The sequence below is a fragment of the Elephantulus edwardii genome, unplaced genomic scaffold (assembly GCF_000299155.1).
Source record: "Elephantulus edwardii isolate Elephantulus edwardi_28Jun2011 unplaced genomic scaffold, EleEdw1.0 scaffold00007, whole genome shotgun sequence".
NCBI lineage: Eukaryota > Metazoa > Chordata > Mammalia > Macroscelidea > Macroscelididae > Elephantulus > Elephantulus edwardii.
This window is the reverse complement of record NW_006399757.1, coordinates 9,039,069-9,063,552: the sequence shown is the minus strand read 5'-3', so window position 1 is coordinate 9,063,552 and position 24,484 is coordinate 9,039,069. Positions and strand designations below refer to the sequence as shown.

General features: G+C 36.2%; 1 protein-coding gene across 1 annotated transcript in view; it reads left to right on the top strand.

Annotated features, from left to right (window-relative positions):
• The window catches only part of THSD7A (thrombospondin, type I, domain containing 7A), a 620,355-nt gene that overhangs the window by 468,233 nt on the left and 127,638 nt on the right, over nt 1–24,484 (top strand). Inside the window, exon 7 of the mRNA XM_006880244.1 lies at nt 20,974–21,168. Within this exon, the coding sequence (XP_006880306.1) occupies nt 20,974–21,168 (195 nt within the window). The remainder of the gene's footprint in view (nt 1–20,973; nt 21,169–24,484) is intronic.

Sequence of the window (24,484 nt, the reverse complement as noted above, 5' to 3'; positions counted from 1 at the left end):
TATATATATATATTTACTGAACGATTATGTTATCTACTTAGTGTAATATCATTTTACCTCCACCTTCTTCTAAGCCTACTTATAGTCGATTTGGGGGGAGGATGATGAAATATTTTAGTACAGGGTAATACTATGATTCCTAGAATATAGAGTCTGTCATCTCACAGTATGAGAGTAATGGTCATCTCTTCCACAGGCACGGGATAAAGGAAGACATGATACCCTTGTGGTAGATAATATATTTCAACTGCTTGTCAGACACAGCTCTAGGCACTTATTTAAAAAGAAAAAATAATACACATATTGATATCATTAAGTATCTTGGAATGACTAATTCATTATCTCAAGGGCACACAGTTGGTAAATAGTGCTGGAATTTGAATAAATAGTTTGACCTATAACTTCTAAAAAATTAATGTTGGGATGGGAATAGAATGAATATAATTGCTAAAAGCCATTTAAATGAAGGAAATAACAAGAACTATTAAAAATTGAATATATTAAATAAGTAAATCTGAAGAGGAAAAAAGGAATACAACTGCATTTTCATTTCTAAGACAAAAACATTTATTATATAAACTTTGTAAAGTTTTTAGAATAATTCCTAGAAAAAAAATACTTCACATTTAAGTCATTGAAAATCAAGGAGTTTAGTACCAGACTTTCAGGCAGATAAAAAGATCAAGAAAGGGTATAAAATATTTCAAGTGGCAAGGACCTGCACTGCAACTCCGGTGGCAAGTGGTTCAAATCCCTAGCTGCTCTACAGGAAAGGGATGGGCATTCTCCTCCCGTGCGATTAACTGTATCTGAAAACCCACCAGAGTGTCCGCTGTGGGTCAGTTCTGACTCAGTGGTACACAGTAACAACAACAACAAAGCTAGAAAATATATTTCACAACTTTTTAACGTGAATATGCCAAGTACATGCATAGTATTAAGCATAATATGTTCACAAAAAAAAAGTGCCATGGAATTTGATGTTAAACATGGAAAGAAACAACAGTCCTATGTTTAACTGGGTAAAAATAAACAACATCCTTTTTTCTGCCTATCTTAAAAAAAAAAAAGCAAAATCCTTTCACCCAAGTTTTTAGAAGAGAAATTATGATGCAAGTAAAACATATGCTTGTCTAATACAGGGCTCCAGGAATTGATGGCATACTAATTGACATAGTTCAACAAACAGATGCTGCCCTGGATGTGCTCACTAAGTTGTGCCAAGAAATCTGGAGGACAGCTAGCTGGCCATCTGACTAGAAGAGATCAATATTTGTTCCCTCCCAAGAAATGTGACCCAACAGAGTATGGAAATTATCAAACAATATCATTAATGTCACATACAAGCAAGAGTCTGCTGAACGTTATCAAAAAATGACTGGAGTAGCACATCAACAGAGAATTGTCAAAAGTAAAAACTGAGCTTAGGAGAGGCTTTGATACTAAGGATATTATAGCTAATGTCAGGTAGAACTTGACTGAAAGCAGAGAGAACCAAAGGACTGTCTGTCTGTGATTCACTGACAGTGCAAAGGCATTGTGGATCACAATAAACTGTGGCTGACTCTGAGAAGAAAGGGAATCCTAGAACACTTGATTGTACTTATGAGAAACCTATTCTTGGACCAGGAGGAAGTCATCAGAACAGAGCAAGGAGACACTCCACAGTTCAAAATCGGGAAGGTATATGCCAAGGATATATTCTGTTTCCATACCTTTTCAATCTATATGCAAAACAGATCATCCAGGAGGCTGGGCTGTATGAGGAGGAATGTGGTATCAGTATTGGAGGAAGATTCATCAACAACTGTGCTATGCAGGTGACACAACCCTGTTTGCTGAAACTGAGAAGGACCTGAAGCACTTGCTGCAGAAGATCACGGACTGCATGCAGCTTTGAATATGGATTGAAGCCCAACATCAAGCTAAGATTCTCATCACTGGACTGACTGGCTGTGTAGTGACAGACAGTGAAGAAACTGAGACTGTTAACAGCTCCCGTTTACTTGGCTCCACAATCAACACTCTTGATACCAGCAGCTAGGAAATCAAGAGATTAATTGCACAGGGAAAGCCAGCTGACAGGACCTCTTCTGAATACTGGAGAGCACTGACATCAGTCTGAAGACTAAAGTGCACCTGATTCAGGCCATAGTCTTTGCATTTGCTTGCTATGTATCATAGAGCTGGACAATAACTAGGGATGATAGAGAATTGATAATGCCTTTTAGTTGTGGTGCTGGAGAAGAGTGTTGAATATACAATGGACTGCTAAAAGAACAAATAGGTTCATCCTGGAAAGGATGAAGCTGGGCTGCTCCATGGAGGGAAGGATTCTGAGGCTTCATTGTACATACTTGGACATGTTACAAAGAGGGACTGGTCCTTGGAGAGCGACATCATGCTTGGAAGGGTGGAGGGACAGCACAGGAGAGGAAGATTCTCAATGAGATGGACTGATTCAGTCACTGAGGTGATGGAGATAGGTGTGTCAGAGACAATAAGTTTGTCACAGGATAGAGCAGAGTTTAGGAATATTGTACATAGGTTCACTTCGACACACAAGTAACTCTAAAGCATATAACAACAACAGTATCTTGCTTATTGTGTAACCAATTCATATTATTGGATAGCTTACATTCAGTGAAACTAAAAAATCTGAAGTTTAGTTGGGCTTGGATCTAACTTTTCATCATTTATTTCCAACTAATCATGTTATTTGCTAACCTTTAGTAGAATGGGTTCATTTCAAACACGAAATAAAAATTTATACTACTAACTACATTTGGGACTGCCATTGGATAGTAGAGGCAGCAGAAGGAAAGGAGACAGCTTTTATTTCAAGGTCAATGGATTCATTTTTCTTGGGATATAATGCAATGAAAACACAGATAAGGAAACAAAGAAAGACTAAAAGGAAAACTAGTTGGAGACAAAAGACATACTCATTAAGAATATTAAGAAGTTTGAATGAAATGATGGAAAATGAAGAAAAAATCTATAAGTAATTACATCATAATTTGGAAAAAAAAACTAGGCCCCTAGCAGTCTCTCCTCTCATAGGATTTACAGCCTCTGAAACTTCACATGAAGGATATGGTTCAAAGGCAATACGTGGGGTTGAGATCACTTAAAGCTATTTGAAAATCACAAGAAAAAAAAAAGACTAAAGATAATATTCATAATCTATGTATGGCTATAAAGGTCATTATTTTTGTTAAGTCTCCTAGAGTTGGTTCTGACTCAAAATACAAAAATTGAATATGTTTAAGTCCCAAAAGTTTTACAAAAAAATCTCTGATATATCCTAGTTTTCAGGGTTCATTTGTTGACTCAGTCAACACAAATTTATTGTTGTTGTTGTTAGGTACCATCAAACTGAGTATGACCCATAGCAACTGTATGAACAACAAATCAGAACCCTGTGCTATCCTGTGCCATCCTCACATCTCTGAAATACTTGAGCTCATTGTTGCAGAGGTACTGTGTCAGTCCATCTGCCTGAGGGTCCTCCTCTCTTTCAATGTCCCTCCCCAAGGAATAGCTTCTCCTAGCAACATGCCTAAAATATGTATGCTTTATCATTTTGATCATACTTTTAAATTATGAAGCTTTATTTTTTGTCTCTAAGGAGCCTGCTGGCTGCACTTTCTCCAAAACCTGTCTGTGGTTTTATTTTGGCAATCCATAGGATATTCAGTACTATTTTTCAGCACCCTAACTTAAAGACATCAATTCTGCTTCTGTCATCCTTTTTCATTAGCCAGGTCTCAGAAGCATAGCAAGTGATTTTAAAAGACCATAGTCTGAAGCAGATGCACCTTAGTCCTAAAGCAGATATCATTGCTCCTCAATAATTTAGTTCTCAAACAGATATCATTGTTCCTCAATAATTTGGAGAGCACCCTTTAGTGACTGTCATTGTACCAAGCAGGTCAAATCTAATAGAGGCATTAAACTTGATCCAATATATTCACAAGCTGAGAAAGGTAACCCATAAACAAAACTAAGCTCACTGCAGTCTAGTTAATTATGACTCGTAACAAGCCTAAAGTAGAGAGCAGAGATATCACATAGGGTTCCCAAGACCTCAAATCCATAAGCAGACTACCACACCTTTTGCCTATGGAGTGTCAGGTGGGTTTCAACCATGAACTTTTTTAGTTAGAAACCCAAAACAAACATTAACCACTGTGCTAGCAAGACTTGTCAAAGAGGTCAAATGGAGACTACAATGTCCCTGATAAAAACCACCAACATTTTGCTGAACATCCAGATGCACTAATACTTTCATCACAGACTAAACCAAGAATCCACTGCCCTCAAGTCAATGTTGACCGCAGAAAATCCTTCATCAGGTTGCCACAGCCGTGAATTATTATGGAAGGAGACCGGCTGTCTTTCACCTGGTTAGTGGCTAGTGTATTTGAACCACTGGCTTTTTAGTTAGCAGGCCAACCCATTCCTCAGAGATGCTATGAGATATGCAAATATGTGTTTGGATAAAAAAGTAATAAAAGTGGCACCTGTGATGATCTGAAAGTAGAGATAGTAAAGTAAAAAATCCATCAGGGTAATTTTAGGAAATTAAAGAAGGATGAGAGAAGAATAAATAAGAAGTTGGGGGAGAGGAGGACAGCAGATAGGAAAAACAGTGACAGAGGGATTAGATAGAAAGTCACAAGGTTGGATATAGAAATACCATTTGACCCAACAATGCCACTACTGGGAATACACCCTAAAGAAACCAGAATCTCCATCGAAACAGATGTGTGCACACCCATGTTTATTGCTGTGTTATTTACAGTAGTAAAAAGATGGAAGTGCCTGTCAACAAATGAATGGATAGAAAAACTATGGTGTGTTCATACAAGGAAATACTATGCCACACTGGAAAACAGTGAACTAAGTAGTTATTATTCTTGAGGCCACTTAGAACTCGAGAAGGGGGATAGGGAGCAGAAGATGGTGCCCTGTGTGCTGGGGAGAAGGCAGGTGCTCAGGGAGCTGTGGGGGAAGGCAATGGAGCATCTTCTCAGGCAGCTAGAGCCAGTGTCAGTCCAGCTGATGTGCCTGGGAGGGTAAGCATGCCAAGACTCTCCACCCCCGTCACTGATTCTCCACCCCAGTCACTCCTAATGCCTGCCTTCTCTAGGAAACCTTCTCTGCTTTGAGTGCAGAGGTAGAAACCCTTGCTTTGAAGCTGGGGCGGAGTTCTTCTGAAGATCGTGGTACTTTCTGTGTTCTTTGACAACACAATAAATCAAATGCATTTTTAAAAAGTAAGAAAGTCTCTTGATAGAAAAACAAGTACTCTGTATAGCTAAAATATACAGAAAACAAGAGGCAATGGAAGAAAATAATAATTTTTCTATGATCTGGTAAGAAATTTGGCCTTCGGTCAATAGGTCTTGGGAAGATTGTGATGATCAAATTTACATTTTAGAAACACACCGCTGAGGCCAAGGTAGATGATAAACTAGAGGAAAAAATGTGATGGATGTAGCAGGGAACCTAAAGAAATGGAATGAACCAGAGGCAGCATGGATTTAAGAGACATGAATATGTCTCTTTATACATTGAATGACTCAGACTTCAAAGTATTTAACATAGATGAACCTCAGAAACATACTAAGTTAGTCATGTATCCAATGATCTACATATCTACCCTACACAAATATATATAATTGAAAATTTAATACTGGTTGTGGCCAGCAAGTATGGAGAAGGTGGTTGTTGTTTTAAAAACATTGATTTTTCTGATTAATGTGATAGAGATGAGGCAATTGATATCGGCAAGGTAATTGGTGTCATTAATTACATATGTGAAAAATTTGAATTGGCAAATGTTGTGTTGTATTTTTTTTAAAAGCATGAATGAGTTTTTTTGAGATAATTTCTTAAGAGTGCAAAAGATACCATCAATAGTAATTCTCACAGCTGCTGTAGAATTTATATAAACCTACCAAGAGAAATTTAATGTCAAAATTACAATATTTAGAAATATAATAAAGAATATGCTTTTTTATCTTTCTCTACTTAAATTTCTCCTTTCTTTCAGCTGCTTCTTGATGTTGTTTTTATATGCCATTGAGTCACTTGAGACTCATAGCTACCCTGTGAGCAATAGCTCTGAACCCCGCCCTATTCTGAGCCAACTCATTTTCTCCAGCACACCTACTGCAATGCCCCGGTCACTGTGTCAATCCATCTCCTCCCAGGTCTTCTCTCTTGTGCTGTCGCTCCGGCATTCCAAGCATGTTCCCCTTCTCCGGGAATTGTTCCCTTCTGGCCACAGGGCCAAAGTATATCAGAGGAAGATTCATGATCCTTGCTTCCAAGGAGCAATGTGATTTCACCCTCTCTAGGACAGACTTGTTTTGTCCCTTGACAATCCATGGTATGTTCAGTACTCTTCTGCTGCATCATAACTCAAAAGCATCAGTTTTTTGTCATCTTTAGTCATTGTCCAGCTGCCTGATGCATAACAAGTAATTGTGAAGACCATGGCCTGCATCAGGCACACCTTATACTCTAGACTGAAATAATTTCTCTTTAGCACTCTAGAGAGGTCCCTGATAGCCGACTTTGATTTCCTGACTGCTGGTGCCAAGAGTGTTGATTGTGGAACTGAGAAAGCTGAGGCTGTAAACTGTCTCAGTCTCTTCTCCATCTGTCATGGTGCTGTCAATTGACCCAATGGTGAGAATCTTTGTATTCTTGTTGTTGAGCTTCAATCCTTTGTGAAGATTGCAGTTCTTGACCTTTGGCCACAAATGCTTTGGGTCCCCCTCATTTCAACAAACAAGGTTGTGTCGGCTGCATAATACAGGTTGTTAATTAGTCTTCTTCCAATTGTGATGCTACAATGTACCTCAGAAAGTCTAGCCTCTCGAATAACCCCTTTCACATTTAATTAAAAAGGTATGAAGACAGGACACATTTCCTAGCACACTCTTTTCCTGATTTTGAACTATATTGTGTTTCCATGCTCTGTTCTGATGACTGCTTCCTGGTCCAGTATATGTTTTGCATGAGCACAATCAAGTGTTCTGGGATTCCCATTCTTCTCAGACTTATCCATGGTTTGCTATGGTCCACACAGTCAAATGCCTTTGCTCAGTCAATGAAACACAGATAGACATTCCTCTGGTACTCTCTGCTTTCAGCAAAGATCCATCTGGCGTTGGCTATGATGTCCCTAATATTACAGCCTCTTCCAAACCCAGTATTTGTGGTAGTTCTCTGTCTGTGTACTGTTCCAATCTTTGAAAAAAAATTCTTTAACAGGATTTTGCTTGCCTGTGATATTAGTGATATTTTATTTGATAATTTATAGCTTCTGTTGGGTCACCTCTTTTGGGAATGAGAATATGGATCTCTTCCAGTCAGCTGGCCAGGTAGTTGCCCTCCAGATTTCTTGGCATAATCTGGTGAGCAAATCCAGGGCAGCATCTGTTTACTGAAATATGTCAATGCTATTCCATCAAATCCTGGGGCCTTGATTTTTGCCAATACCTTTAGAGCAACTTGAACTTTCTCCTTCATGACCATGTCATTTCTCTTCTTGATCATGTGCTGTTTCAATTAAATTCTTCTGTATCAGAGCTCTTTTTGGTACAGTGAATCTATGTACTCCTTCAATCTTCTTTCGCTGCTTCCTAGATCATTCAGTATGCTGCTCCTAACATACTTACATATTGCAACTCTGTCTTGAATTTGTTCTGAAGTTTATTCAGCTAAAGAAATCTGAGACAGTGTGTCCCCTTTTGATTTTCTGACTCCAGCTTTTAGCTACATTTCACTGTAGTACTTTGCTTTTCTTCTTGAGCCGCCCTTTGAATTCTTCTCTTTCAGCTTCTTAATTGCCTGATTTCTTCCCTTAACACTGGCTTCTCAGCATTTTAGCTTGATATTCAGAGTCTTTTAATTCTATTAAATTGGTAGATTTCAGTTTACGAGGCCTTGTAGAAGCACATTGCTAATACTGTTACTACAACTTCTGCACTTGCTGGAGAATAAAATGAAATCAAAATGATACCAAAAACACGTAGGGAATTAAGATTATGTTTTATGTTAAGAGATAATTAATTTTTGTAAGAACAGTGTGGTAGTCATAAGGGAGGTAAACTTTACCTCTTTTAATTTCACAAGGGTGAAGAATCCCCAGAAATAGCAACAGCACTACAAAATTGATACCCATGAGTTTGGACAAATCCCCAATGCTCCACACCTACCAGTTCTAAAATCAGCAGTTCCTCCCACGACAAGTCATTACTTCTCTGCTGAGTTTGATAAGTTCTTTCAGTGGACGCAAAGAACGCATAGAGTACTCACAATTGTGGAATTTATTAAGAAATTAGTAAGCTCAAATCTAGCTTTAAGACAGCAAGAACAGAGCTCTTTTGTTAGGATTGACTCTTTTCTGTCCTGCTTGAAAAAATGTTGCAAAGATCCTTTTGCTCCACCAGCTAAATATTAGGAACACTACCATTCTGCCATTGAACCAAAGTCCCAAATGTGTTTGTCAGTAGCCCACTGTGCTTGTCTGGTCTCTGGTTCTCTGCTGACACCATATATACCTCCTCTCCACTGCTGCTCAGTGCCTGTCTCTCTCTGGTGTTAAAATTCTCCATTTCTGATTTGAACAGAGATCTGTTCTAAGAACACACAGCATTCTCCACTTCTTATTTCTTGAAGGTACTGGGGTCAGAATTTTCCACCTCTAGCCTAACTCAATTCAAGCCTGGAGGGATAGCCAAACTGAACAATTCTCATATTAGCATTCTACACATGGTATTTGCATAATCTTACTTGAAAGGTGCCATTCACCTTAATTTACATTACTAGCAAACTATCCAGCCTCTTTTTATTGTTGTTGTGTTATTTTTAGAACTGACTCATAGCTGACCCCCCAGCAGGTTTTCAGAATCAGTTAGTTCCTGGGGAAGAGACTGCCCATCCTTCTCCCATGTAGCAGCTGGTGGATTTGAACTGTGTGCTTTGGGATTGCAGCATAGTTTCTTACCAATAAGCCATTAGAGCTCCCCCAATCTCCTTAGTGGTCTACAAACATCTTACATTTGCAAAGATCTACCAAGCCATATAGTGACAGTAACAATTGCTAGAAAAATCATATCAAGTAATCCATTGCACTAAATTATTTCTGGGTTTACTAACTTTTGCGTTCTTAATGTTTTCATTATAAAAACCTTGAACAGGATTATGGCTTTTTTTTTAAAATGAGGAACCCAGGTAGCATAGTGCGTACTGTGCTGAGCTACTAAACAAAAGCTCAGTGGTCCAACTCCATCAGCCTCTCCAGGCAAGAAAGAGTCTTCTCCCATAAACACAGTCATAAAAATCTAATGAAAGTTCACTAGTAGTAAAAAATATCGATTTAATGGTAGTAAATTTTTAATTTCGTTTATGTTCTAACACAAGGAACATAAGAAGCTTTTACTATATACATTTACCAACAACCAAAAAGTATACATTATTATCTCAATTTTTAGATTTACTTATTTCTATGGCAATATTCATTAATTGCTGGTGTAATTTTTTTACCTCAAATAGATATTTAATTCTCTTAAACTGAAACTAAGAAATAGAGTAGAATAAAGGAGACATTTGGAAAGAGAATTAGGTGATAGTCATGAAAATAGACTAAATGAAGGAAACATCTGGTGTGCATTTGAAGACAAAAAAATTTTTATTTTTTTAAAAAGAATTATTAAGAATATATAGTCCTATATTCACATTTAGAGTAGAAAAGCAAGTAAATGGGGAAACACCAATTTAAACATAAAGGTCTTATTTTGAGCTCGTAAAAATAAATGAAACCAAGTATTTTTATTTATCAACTGATTGCTAAGATATTACAAACAAGTGTGAATCAGTTAGATATGCTTCAGTTAAGCTTTGAAAGTAAGATATAAGCTGTAAAATGTAGACAATGGCTCATTCATTTAGTATTGTTATATTTTTTTTCCATGCAAAATATATCCTTTTGCAGTTGTATTAAAAGGCCTGGAGCTTCTTGAAGGAAAAATCAAGCTGTATAAATGCAAGACAGTCCATTGAGACTATGTGATGTAGATGAATAATAAAAAAACCAAAAAACAACCACCAACCCTGTGTGTGTATGTGTGTGTGTGTGTAACACAAAAAAGTAAGCATAAAAGAACCTAAAATGTTTATGACATAATAATCAGACTTGTATAAGAAATTGTAAAAAAAAAAAATGAAACAAGGAAAAACAAGTTACACTGACCACGCCTGCATCAGTTGTCAACTTAGCTCATTGAACTGGAGTTCACTGGGATTCCAAGGCTGTAAATTGCAGAAGAGATAGCCTATTTCTCTCTCATTTCTACTGGTGGATTCAAAGTATCAAAGAGACATGGCCCTTGATTTAGCAGCACAACTTCCCATACACTCTAACACCAAACAAAACAAAAGCCCAACAATTCCTTTTATTTTTTTTAATAAAAAAGAGGAGTTTGATATTGTATTTATTAAGTACTCAGTTGCTAACAGAAAAAGTCTATGATTCAAACCCACCAGTCGCTCCAAAGACTAGGCCTACTGATCTGCTCCCATAAAGATTATTTCTTTTCTGTCAAATAAAATAGACTCTGTAACACCTGAGTTCCAATATATTTCTCTGAAAGAAAAAGTAGAAATATTGACATGTGCTAGCTTGTGAATTTTTGGAATAATATCATGCAAAACAGTGCTGCTTGTTGTTCTTATTTTTACTGTTGAGTCAGAACCAACCCATAGCAGACCCTCCAGTGGGTTTTCAGAAGCAGTTAATTGCATGGGAGAAGATTGCCCATCCTCCTGCAGAGCAGCTGGTGGCCTCAAACCGTACTTTTGGGATTGCAGCGCAGCTTCTTGCCACTAGGCCACCAAAACAAAATAAAGGGGCCCATGGTGGTGTAGTCCTTAAGGAATTGTGCTGCTAACTCAGAGGCCATGCCTCTCTGTGTTTTGAATCCACCATTACTCTGAGGGAGAAATACGGGGAGTTCCCTCTCATCCAATTTACAGCCTCAGAAACCCAGTGAAGGGCCCCCTCTGAGTCTGTTCCAATTCTATGGCAATGATTGACTTGGCTGAAGCAAAGTAATGCCATTTATGAATCAAATAAATATTAAGGTGAATAAGAGAAGTGAAATTACCTTCTGTTACTCTTATTAATGGAAACCTTATTTCCAGGATCATTCTTTATATAAGAAAATAAAATGAGAGTAGCAGTGTTAGAAGTTGGCTAGGGAATACGAGTTATGGAATTAGCAGTGGTAGCCATGTTGTTGTCGTTGAGAATGGTAAAGCTGAGATCGACACATAGCTGACCCTGGCAGCAGATGGTCGAAGGCAGTTATTCGCAAGGGAGATTGACAGTGTTACTCCCATGAAGAAGCTGGAACAACAGTCTTTGAATTTGCAGGGCAATTTCATACCACCGTTGCCACCCGTGCTCCCTGATAGCCATTGGTTCAGCCTTTTTCCCCCTATAATTTCCCAGATGACTTGTTCTTAGAATCTGAGGATTTTTGTTTAACAAGCATACAGTTCCTAAAGGTTTATGATTAATTAGCAGAGTTAATGAAAGCATTCATTAAAAGCAATGTCAAAAATCTGAACAATCTTGTGTATTCACAGATCCATTGCTGTTTTAAAATGGATATGAAACAAAATATCTGACTCTGAACATATAAAAAATGCACGCTGTATCTAAGGCACTGTGTGGATGGTACTACATAACAGTTCCTAATTCCTGACCTCTTTGTAGAAAAAAAGCTAATTCCTTATTAACTATCTTGGCATTTTCAGTTCTGTCTGTCACTATCCAGTTAAAAGGTGGGTTGAGCATTTGGCTGACACAAGTTAAAATTTGAGGCAGATAAAAAAGTTCTTAGTCTTAATGTTCATGATAAATGAAAAATAGACATTTATACTTATGTCAAATATTGTTATGTGAGTTAGATGAGATGAGATATATATAGATTTATAGATATATAGATCTTTGGAAGCAGAAGTGCCATCCAATTCCTAAACCACAAGCCTCTGGAAACTCTGTGAACTTTGAGAAATAATGATAGTTGTAGAAAGACTTCAGGTCTTTTGTTCATAGGGTCATTGTGAGTCATGCTCTACTTAAAAGGAAGCCCCTAAGAGAAGTGGCTTGTCGTACGTGTGATACAGATAACTGTTTAGACACCTGCCACAGATCCCTAGTTAAGCCACAAGCTAATGAAGGTAGAAAAATCAGAATTTCTTTTTAGATTTTATGAACATACAAATCACCCAGGAATCTTTTTAAAATGAAGATTCTGATACAATGAATAGGTTATGAAATACTGTGAATCCCAGATGATGCTTATGCTGCCTGACCATTGGTAATAATTTAGCAAGATCCTAGAGAATCTGCTGATAGGGCAATTTAAGAAATTCTGCACTTAGATCCATATTAATTTAGTCTCATATTCTATTTATTGGCACAAGAGTTTAAATTTAATTCACTATTTTGTTGATTGCCTTTGAGTCGAGCCCTACTCATATTGATCCTATGAACAAAAGACCTGAAGTCCCTCTACAACTATTGGCATTTATCAATGTTCATAGAGTTTCTGGAGGTGTGTTATTTAGGAAGAAGACCTCTTCTGCTTCCAAACCTCTCATAGTATGTTATTGTTGTTATGTGCCATTGAGTCGCCTGCTATGTATACCGACCCTATGTACAGCAGCTCTGAACCCTGCCCTGTCCTGAGCCAGTCTTACTAATTCCGACATATCAACCTCTATCATTCCAGTTATTGTATCAACCCATCTCATCAAGAGGTCTTCCTATCCTGCACTGTCTGTACACCCTTCCGAGCATGATGTCCTTCTCCAAGGACTGATCCCTCCTGGCCATGTGCCCAAAGTACCTGAGGTGGAGCTTCAAAATCCTAGCCTCCAAGGAGAGACTTGGTTTAATCCACTCCAAGACAGACCTATTTGCTTTCTTGGCAGTCCATGGCATGTTCAAAACTCTTCTCTAGCACCAAAACTCAATGGCTTGGATTAGGCACACCTTTGTACTTAGACTTGACATTGTTGCTCTTCAATATATAGAAGTTATTCTTTTGAATATTTTCTATGTACTGGAAATAAATTAATGGATAATATTTCATTCTGTGAATATACCATAATTTTTCTATCCACTCATTTGTTGAAGGCACTTCTGTTGTTTCCATCTCTTTGCTATTGTGAATAGAACAGCAATAAACATGAGTGTGTATCTGTTTGGGTGGCAGCTCTGGTTTCTTTACGGTATATTTACAGTAGTGAAATCTCTGGGTCAAAAAGTATTTCTATTTGCAACTTTTTGAGAAAGTGTCATACTTCCTTCCATAGTGGTTGCAACATTTTACATTCCCACCAGCAGTGAATAAAGGTTCCAATCTCCCCACAACCTTGCCAGCATTTGTTATTTTCTGCTCTTTTGAATTTTGCTATAGTTACTGAGATGAGATGCTATCTCATACTTGCTTTGATTTACGTCTCACTGAGAGCTAGAGATTTTGAGCGTTTCTTCATGTGTTTGCCATCTGAATGTCTTCTTTGGCAAAGTGTCTATTCATATCTTATGCCCATTTTGCAATTGGGTTGTTTACCTTTTTGTTGAAATGTTGGCGTATGCTATACTATTCAGCACTGAAAAACAAGCAACTCATAGAATATTACACAACATGGATAACCCTGGAGGATATTATGCTAAGTAAAATATCACAGTCACAAAAAGACAAATAATGTAGAACCACTGTTTTAAAACAGGAATAACATGGGGGGTTGACAAAAAAAATTAAGAAAAAAGGAGATAAATAGTTAACACTGCATTGGATTAGATGAAGGAAAGGACTTTTTAAAAGGAATAAATGATTAGGCATTATTTGTATGACAACAGTCTAGAATAAGATGCGCCTAACAAAGTGAACTGGAGGAGGGATGGAGGGAGGGAGTAAATTATGCAATAATAAATGATTTTTTTTGACATGAACTGGGAGGGGTAGCGAAGAAAATGAATGAATGAAAATACAACTTTTCTGTAAACTTTTGTTCATTTTTCTTTAAGTAATGGCTAGGTATAAAGATAGATAAGGATCAGGCCTTCGTTGGGCTTTTATTCTAGTGGTAGTGTCAGATAATGTTTACATAAAATAAAAAATATAATAAAAATAGTTCCTGAATGTGGTGATTTTTTTTAATACTGTGAGAGTGAGTAGATAAGTCAGTGATAGATTCTGTAAAGAAGAGACAATTGAATTGCGACCTCATTGTTCAGAAGCAGTTTGAGGTGTGATGATCTGAGAGGTTTATGTAAAGGGGAAGAATATGCAAAAGCCCTGGAGTAAGAAGGAGCTTAGTTTGTAAAAGGCTCAGAAAGCAAGACAAAAACATTGTGGCTAAGCATAAAGTCTAATGGAAATGAGAGAGACTTATCACCATGAGAGCTGAGAGCGGAGAAGTCAGCATACCAGGCAGAGATGGGGCACTTAGGACTGAAACTACCAAGGGGAAATTTGGATCTGAAATAAGTCTTAATAGCTTTGCAGTGGGTTAAGGTGTGCTCCATGGGTGGAAGTAATGTGCCTTCAGGAAAAGAAAGAGCCAGCTAAGCACAGCAAGTCTAATGAAAAAGAGCTAAATAAATACAGGACACAAGTTTTTAAAAAAGAATCATCCAAAAGCAAGAAAATGAAAGTTTTAAATTCCTTATTTAAACACTGAGTTACTAAAAAAAAATCACTTGTGTCATGCAAGAGACTCTAATATTCTAATAGTGCATATGTAGAAAACTCTTAAATGATGCAGAGTTAAGGGACAGATTCTAAATAGAGATGATTGAGAAGCCCCTAAAGAATATATAAAAGTGTAACTCTTGGTTATCTGTACACTATTTAGACTATGTTTTGAGTTTACCTTGCTTTTCACATAACATTGGAAACAAATGAGCAAGAATAAAGAGTATAATATTTAAAAATTAGCAAGAAAAAGTAATCATTATTTTGTAAATGATATATTAAATGTTTTTACTAAAATGATGTTTTGTACTTTAACTATCCACCCATAAATCTATTATCTCAAACTCACTCATTCCCACCACTCCACTCACAGAATCAATCCATCTCATTGAGGGTCTTCCTCTCCTGCGCCGTCCCTCCACCTTCCCAAGCATGATGTCCCTCTCCAAGGACCAGTCCCTCCTTGCAACAAACCAAAATATATGAGATGAACCTTCGGAATCCTTGACTCCAAGGAGAACTCTAGCTTCTAAATACATTCTAATTGACCTCTGATTTTGTCAAATTATTAAGGCCTTGTAAACTAATAACTATTAACAAGTTAGAACATTTCCAATTGACTTCTAACTTACTGTCCTGCTTTTCCACTGAGTAAAAGGTTGCATATTAAAATAATTTCCTGACACTTGTATCAGTGTTTTCTCCGTTTTTCATCTACTGGCTGTGAGGAAGGGCATAACCATTCATTTCTTCTCGTTAGAATGCCTGGTGTCCTGGGGCACGCATTAATGGTATGTTCATCCAGTAGCTGTTGTTAAGTAGGGTCAAGTTGGTGTGTCTTGTAGTGACCCAGTGAACAACAAATGAAAAGTTACTAGGTCATGCATTCATCTTCGCAGGTCTTGGTATGTTTTGAGTCTATTGTTGCAGTCATTGTACTAATTCAACTATCTCATTAAAGGTCGTCTTCTTTTTTTGGCTATTTACCAAATATGACAACCTTCTTCAGAAATTATATTGTTATTGTTAGGTGATGTCGAGTCAGTTCATAGCAACTGTATGAACAACAGATCTTAACCCTATTCTATCATGTGCCATCCTTATTCTCTCTGACATATTTGAACTCATTGCTGCAGTCACTCTGTCATTTCTTCTGGTTGAGGATCTTCATTTCTTTCACCTCCAAGGAGCACTCTGGCTAAGATGTATCTGTTGTTTTGGGCAGTCCATGGGCATTCAGTGTTCTTCTCAAATACCACAAGGCACCAATTCTTCCAAAAATTAATCTCCCTGATAAAACACCCAAAGCACCTGAGAAGAATGTTTCTCTTATTCATTCTCACTCCTAAAGACCATTCTGGAAGCATACCTTCAGAGAACATGCAAGTCATTCATCTAGCAATTTGTGGTATATTCAGTATTATTCACTATCCATAATTCAAGGAAATCAGTTCTTTAGAATTCCTTATTCATTGTCCAAATTTCAAGTGGTCACAGAATATACGTAGATCAGATGTATCTTAGTTCTCAAAGTGACATCTTTGGCTTTAATATATAAAGAGGTCTTTTGCAATTGACTTGCCCAGTTCAACTATGCCCTTTGATTACTTCACTGCATCTTCCATTACCATTATTCTAGGATTTACATTCTTAACAACTTCAGTATTTTTCTCCACTTATGGTGATGCATGCTTCTTATTAGTCTAGTTGTGGGAATTTTTAAAAAATTCTTGGTGATATGCACAGTGACTTTCTTCTGTCAGTGCTTCGAGTCTCTTGACTTTCAGCAAGGCTGTGTCATTTGCAGATCACAGATTTAAAGTTATTCTTTTTTTCCAATCTTAATGCTATATTCTTCTTTATATACTCCAACTTCTTAAGTAATTTGTTCAACATAAATAAGTATAGTGAATGGATATAACCAACTTATTTTATTTTGATCCACGCATTATTAGTGTTTGATAATTCTCACATTTTATTGTATAAATTTCTTTAGAATGGGCACAATTTAGAATCTCTTCAGTTGGTTGAGCATGTTTTCCAAATTTGCTGATATAAACAATTACATTTCTGTGTTCCAATGTTGAAACATCTCAGCTACTATTCCTGGTATCAATTCCTGGTGCCTGTTTCCCATTACCTTCACTGTAGCTTAGGTTTATTCCATGACTACTGTCTGTTCTTGATCATGTCCTATCTCTTTATAAAAAGGGAAAAAAAATTATACTAGTTTATTTACAAAATTTGATTATAATTTTTTAAATAATAGATTCTTTAAATTTCCCTTAGCCCCCCAACCATCAAATTGTACAACCCGATGATTAATCCGCCCCCTCCCCGCACAACCTCTTCCCTCTCCTTCCAACCTATTGGATCCTTATACTCAGTCTACAATAATGGTTTTATACAATATTTATCCTAGTGGGACTGAGTTCATTCACTCAGCATAATGCTCTCCAGTCGTTCTCCAGTTCCTCCCAAGTTAGGTAGTAATTAACAAAATCATTGCTCCTGCATGCTGCAGAGTATTCCATTGTGTGAATGTGCCATAACTTCTCAATCCATTTGTTTGTAGTTAGACATTTGGGTTTTTTCTATGTTCTTATGATGATGAATCATGCTGCTATGAACATTGGCATACAAATCTCCATTTGTGCCTCAGTTTTCATATTCTCAGGGTATATTCCAAGGAGTGGAATAGCTAGCTGGGTCATATGGAATTTCTATGTTCAGCTTTTTGAGGAAGCGCCAAACTGCCTTCCAGAATGGTTGTATCATTTTACAATCCCACCAACAGTTTATAAAATCTTTTCTCGCCACATCCTCTCCAACATTTATTACTTGCTGCCCTATTAAACTTTGCCACTGTTAACTGGAACGAGGTGGTTTCTCATTGTGGTTTTGATTTGCATCTCTCTTATTGCCAGTGATTTGGAACATTTCTTCATATGTCTGTCATTCGAATATCTTCTGTGAAAATTCTTTCCATGCCTTTTGTCCATTTTGTAATTGGGTTATCAGTCTTGTGGAGGCCCAGGAGTATTCTGTACACTTTTATTATAAGACTCTTCTGAAATAGTATTACCAAGTGTTTTTTCCCATATTCTGTCTCTTAAGGTGGTTCAACTTCTGGTTTTTCAATGTCAGGTTTTCACATATGTCATTATAATACTTTCTCTTGTCTTCTTGTATCAGCCTTTGAAAATTTCTTTTCAGCTCTAATTGCTTCATCATTTCTTCCATTTGCTTTAGTTTTTAATATTTCAAGAGGACTTCTGTAGCAGATTTTTTTCTGTACACTATATCCTTTGTTGCTTTTGTTAAAGAACAAGCTTCAGAGACCCTTCTTAAATGCATTATAGTCCTTGTTTTTCTTCTCTTTTGTATGTTAATGATCTTTTGCTTGATTGTTGTTGTTGTTAAGTGCCATCAATTCATATATAACTCATAAAAACCCTATGAAGAAAAGACCTGAACACCGTTGTATTGCTTTCATCATTTCTCTAACTTTGTAGAGTTTTCAGAGGCAAGCTATTTAGAAGTGGATGCCACTCCTGCTTCCAAGCCTGTTTTAATCTGGAAGCTTCACAAAACACTGTCCACCACAGCTAACCATTATCACATTTGACACATCAGTGTCACAGCGTTTAAATCACAGCAACCATGATTTACCTCTGAACAGAAAATTGACACACCAGTTCTATACCACTTAGAACAACAGTTTGACCGAAAACAATTAAATGCCTTTTTAAATACAAGGCCAACTCCAATCAACTCACACCCAATTGCAAGCAAACAGTCCACACCCAAGCCTCAACCAAAACAAGAAAACACACTTGTATAATCCCCTGCTCCACACATCTTCCCAAACTGGATACCAGCTTTTGCTTGATTAAAATTGTAATCTAGATGTCATCCCCTCATTCAATCTTTGGCTATTATTGCTCAATTTAGCAAATCTGTTCTTGAGAGGGTTTCTAAATTCAGGTGGATATGTTCAATGTTGTACTTTGAGTTTTGTGGATTTGTTTGAATTTTATTCAGACTCAACTTGAACTTGCACATGGACATCTAACAGTTTTTGGCCTTTTTTTGACTGGATCTCAAACTTCTGTGTTGTCTCTTTCCAGAGATTCCTGTGAAGCTCATCAGACATGATCTATATGTATAATTAATGTTTATGTTATTTTTTAAAAAGTATTTGTTATGAATAAGTTGTTGACCTTGCAAAATCCTATCATGAGATCTTTGATGTGGCCAATTGCTAATCCTTCCAGTTTGTCTCTACTTTTGGAATTCCAATTACCAGTAATCATTAATGCATCTTCAACTTTTGTATGATCAATTCTAGACTGCAGAAGCTGGAAAACATCTTAATCCTTGCCAGTTATGGTTAGTGCATAAACTTGTATAATAGCTATATTAAATCATCTTTCTAGTTGTTGTATAGCTGTTATCCTATCAATGACAGTGTTACTCCTCAGAATTGATCCTGAAATGTGCTTTTTGATGATAATACAACATTATTTACCTTCTTTTAGTCAATCCTGGCATAGTAGACCATATGTTTTTTATCAGTTTGGTATGGTCAATACTGGTCACTTCAAAATAGGATATTAATCCATTTCAGTCTATTTAAACCGAGTTTATCAATCTTTATTCATTATATTTCATTTATTATTATTCCCAATTTTCATATTAATAATTAATACATTCTACATTGTTAGTATTAACGGATTTTTGCAACTGGAGTTTTTCCCCTCTCATTTTGACTCATATTGTATTAGCAAATGTAAGTTTTCCTCCCATGCCATGAAATAAGCTCTGCTTTAATAAGGCAGCTTTTCTGTCATATTTTGAGTATTTTCCAAACTAAGGGTATTCATCTTCTGATGCACTATTAGTCAATATTCCATTGATATTCACAATTTTTCTCTGGTGAGTCGTTTCAGAATATATCCCCAGGTCCTCTCTCGTAGTCTTCCTTAGTTTGGAATCTCTAGTGAAACCTGTTCACCCTGGCTTACCCTCAGATCTTTGAAATACCAATGGCATAGCTTCCAGCACCACACAAGCCACCATAATATTGCAAAATGAACAGTAAGTGTTATGGTTATAATCTATAACAAAGTGACACAATATTAATTTTCCCTTGTTTGTGTACATTGTTTTATTGGGTTATATGGGCACCCTACTTTATAGCCAACTAAATTACAGAATTTAGACATTTCTTCATACTCCCATTTTGTCATTAATTTTTCAACTCTTGCTTACCATTGCCATTTTTAAAAGGCAATAGCATCTTCTTTAATCTCATATCTTTCATTCATTCATAAACTACTAGGGGAATGTTTTGGGGTTTGTTTTTTTAAAAAAATTTATCTGTGCTAGATACTGTGAATATACAAGAGCCGCACCATTTCAGGTGTTACATACTTTGAAGAAATCTACTCTTTATCTTCAGAACAGTAAGAAACCAATTCGTACTTAGAGCAATAAGAAATCATTCTTTATTTAGAGCAGTAAGAAACTTCATATTTAGAGCAATAAAAAAATTCACATCCTGGAGTAATGTAATTTTTTTCTTCCTTTGTTGATTTTCCCTTTGTTCTCTCCCTCTCCCCCATTAAGTCATGGCAATGCCATCCTATCAGTTATTTTGCTTGGAAATAAACTAAAAATCTTGATTTTTTTTTAATGAAAGAAAAATATTACCAAAAATACATTATCTAGGAGGCATGAAAGACTTTATGAAAGACAACAGTGAGTTGGTGAAGTTAAAAAAAATGGCACTTATAAGGAGCGTATTCATTATTTCTAAGTCATGGCTCATTTTCAGGAGGGGACCATTTTTAAACCTATGTTCATTTTTCATTCCTAATATTCTAAGTACAAAAATCACTTACTGGGCAGGTATCTATAGTATACATTTACTCCTAACTCAATATGTGAATTTACATGTGGAATGTGGATACCTGATTCATATCTCTGTTTCTGATTGTGTGCTTCTAGAATCTGGCTCTACGCATTGACTTTCTTTGTAATGAAAACTTTAGCTTCCTTTTTAACTGATACCAAAGAGATAGCTTCTAATTTCTTTGCATCCCCATCTGGTTTTAATTGCCTACTTCACAATATTTTCACACTGATAGACTGTTGGTGATTGTGTCTTTCCCAGGAGAAGGAGTTGACAGACAGCTCTGCCGAGATGCCATCTTCCCCATCCCTGTTGCCTGTGATGCCCCATGCCCAAAGGACTGTGTGCTCAGTATGTGGTCAGCCTGGTCCTCCTGCTCACACACCTGCTCAGGGAAGACCACAGAAGGGAAACAGATACGAGCGCGGTCCATTCTGGCCTATGCAGGTGAAGAAGGTAAGAGGAACGGCTTCAGGCAGGATGCCAGCAGGCTTTTGTGTCTTTTCAGAAGTTGGTTTTCATTTTCTTTGTTAAACTGGTTAAGATAATGTTCTGTGTGAACCAATTACCAGAAGCCCAGTAACCCAAAGGGATTTGCTATATCTTAAGGTATGGACTAGTTCAATTCTGTTCCCAACGTTAATTTTGAAAGTTGATGGGCCTTGCACAAACAGAAGAAATATTTAAAAAAATTAATTCACTGTGTTATTTTGCTTACTTTCGTTTTCGTTCTCTTAATAATTTATATGTTTTCCTCTTCAAGATTTTAAACCTGCTTAATAGTCCAAAAATGATTTCTGAAATTCTAGCTGTCATGTTGCAAGTATTCTCTATATTTCAGTATTAATTTTTTTCTTTCATAATAATATTTTGACTCCTTATTAATTGGTATATAAAGTTTAAAAGGAAAATAAGCACCAGCACACCAGGGTAACTGCTTCATGGGAAATTTTCCACCATTCAGGTTTCTGGTTATAAGCTCTGAGGTGCAGCATTCTCTTATGCAGATTGCATTCATTATTAAAATATGGTATTCCTAAATCACTTTGTCCTGTTGGGTAAGCAAAGCATGTTTTGTCACATATTCATACCTCACTTTTGCAAACTTTATTGAGAAGAAATACAAGGTTCTTGGTAATTGTCTCTCAAGCTTATATCCAAATGCTAATTTCACTTCAGTTAACTGGATGATATAATATGATACTTAATCTTGTCATTCTGGAAAATAACCTAGGAATAAAGAAAGCATAGAAACATATTCATTTTTGTCACATTAAAGTATGTTCTTATTTAGGAAAAATTCCTATATGCTATTTTAAAAAATATTTTTATTGGTTTTCATATAATAATTCTTATACATTATGTTTCATTCCTAAACATTGTGTTTTATACAGTCTTTCATTTACATTGTATTTCATATAATCATTCATATATTCTATTTTGTATCATTTTTTAATAGGTGGCTTAAGATTTTTATATACATTGAGTTTCACACTAGTTTTTATTCACACTGTGTTTCATACAATCATTCTTATACATATATTTTATAAAATCCATAACCAGTGGGCCTTACCCTTCATTACCCTGTCTTTTGCCCAGATCATTCTCATTTGCTTCTCCCCCTGCTGCCTCCACCAGGGCTGCTGTTTGCTATTTTAACGTTATCAAGTTCAGTGGTCATTCTTTTTATTCATATTTAGTACTGATAAGTAATGATTTGTATTTGTAGTAAATGTTTATATATTCATCCAAATTACCAGTAGCAGTTATAAGTTTTAATGAATTGCTTCCATCCTTACTGGTTTCCTTTGTATAAACTTTTTTAGCAGCAGGGTTCAGTACTATTCTTTTTAAGAAGAAATTTTATTGTTTCCACCAAGTTTTTTGAACCTAGGACCTTGCACATGTTAGGTGAAATGTGATAACCATTACACTATGGAAAAAACCTCCATACTAATTTTAATAAAATGTTTATCTGTGTATCTAATACCCATGCAAAAATATGTCCTGTTCTGTAGGGAGTTACGCTACTGAGCCAAAGGAATAGGCTCTCTGGCAGTTGGATTCCACCAGCTGCTATGAGGAAAACGTAGACAATCTCCTCCCATGCTATTTACACAGCTTCCAAAAACCTACTGGAGGGTCAGCTACAAGTCAGTTCTGAGTTGACTACAATGGGATGGTGATTTTTTTAAGATTAATCTGTTTGCTACAAAAAGTCTACAAAATGACAACAACAAAACTATCTATAGAAAATACCTAATACTAAGTTGACTCTTTTAGAAAGTTCAAATCTTTGTGTTATCACACAGTACCTCTAACCTTATATGGATAATATTCAGACTTCAAACTCTATTAGCTCATATTATATCATAGGCACCATTAAAATTAGATCTGTGGTCACCCTGTTTCCTGTAAATCTGTTATTCTCTGCAAACACTTGCTGTATGACTAGTAATGAGTGACTCTTCACCTGAGCCACATAGCAGGAATTTTGCTATGCTTGCAAAACTCGCCAGATCATTATTTCAGTAGACACGATGCTTCACACTGAAAGGTCATGAAATGTTTTCCAGGCAGAAATTTATGGTTACCCTTTGATATTCATCATCTACTTAGTTTGAAAGTGTGAAACTTCTATCATTTTTAATTAAGTCCAATAACCCCACCATAAATAAGTCTTGCTGGATAATTATAGATGTTTATGTAGTAAATAATAAAAAATATCAAGACCCTGACACTGGTCAATTTGTTGTTGTTGTTCTCTCTGTTAATAACATTGACACAAAATGTGAACAATTAATATGAAATATCTGATGGAGAATTTATGATCTAAAAAAATTACCTATTTAATGCTTATCCACTAGACACTAAACATATTTTCTCTTCTTCAACATAAGTCCAACCTTTTAATTCTGAGAATTTAAAATATGATTTGGAACTATGTTTACAAGATATTTAAAATATATTTCCCTTTCAGAAAACTCTTTATAATTATCCACAAAATAAGTCTCTCTTAGTTTCATCCAAAATTAGTGTTTTGTATGTTTCATAACTGTGTTTAATTTTAATGTATGTAAATTCACCATGATAACTTTAAAGGAAAAGACCACCTTAGGCAAACTGCTAAATAAACATGAAAGTCTGCTACAATTTGGGGTAATAACTTACAGGGCAAGTTCATATGCAAAGTATTTATCTGGATTTATAAATTAAATGCTGAAATCTATTTGTATAACTCAGAGCATCACGATTAGGCATTATAGTAAAGATTAGATAAGCTTTTCTATTAGTAAGGATAGGCTAGATTGTGCTACGATAATATCCTGCACACAAGTTAATAAATTAAAAAATTATTATTCCCATGAGAAAATTTTAATTATCCCCATGATAAGTTTTATTGTAGTTTTGGGCAACTCTCTAGGGCCATCTGTCCTGGAAATGGCTCAGCATTGTACCACCACAGAACACGCTTCCTCAGTGCCATGCCAGGAGAAAATCGTTAAGGAGTCAAGCATACAAAGTTAATACTTAGTCCCAGAAGCGATTTATGTCATTTTATTGTTCAAGCAAGTCACATAACTATATCTAACATCAAGTGAGTGAACAACATTATCATACTATGTGATCACAGTTTACTGATGGTATTCATAATTTACTGAGTCTTAGGTCTATTTAGGTCTATGTGTGTGTGTGTGTGTGTTTTAAAATGCATACCCTTGAAAGCAACCAGAAATCTTTGATGAAGAAATGGATGGTTTCAGAATCTTGC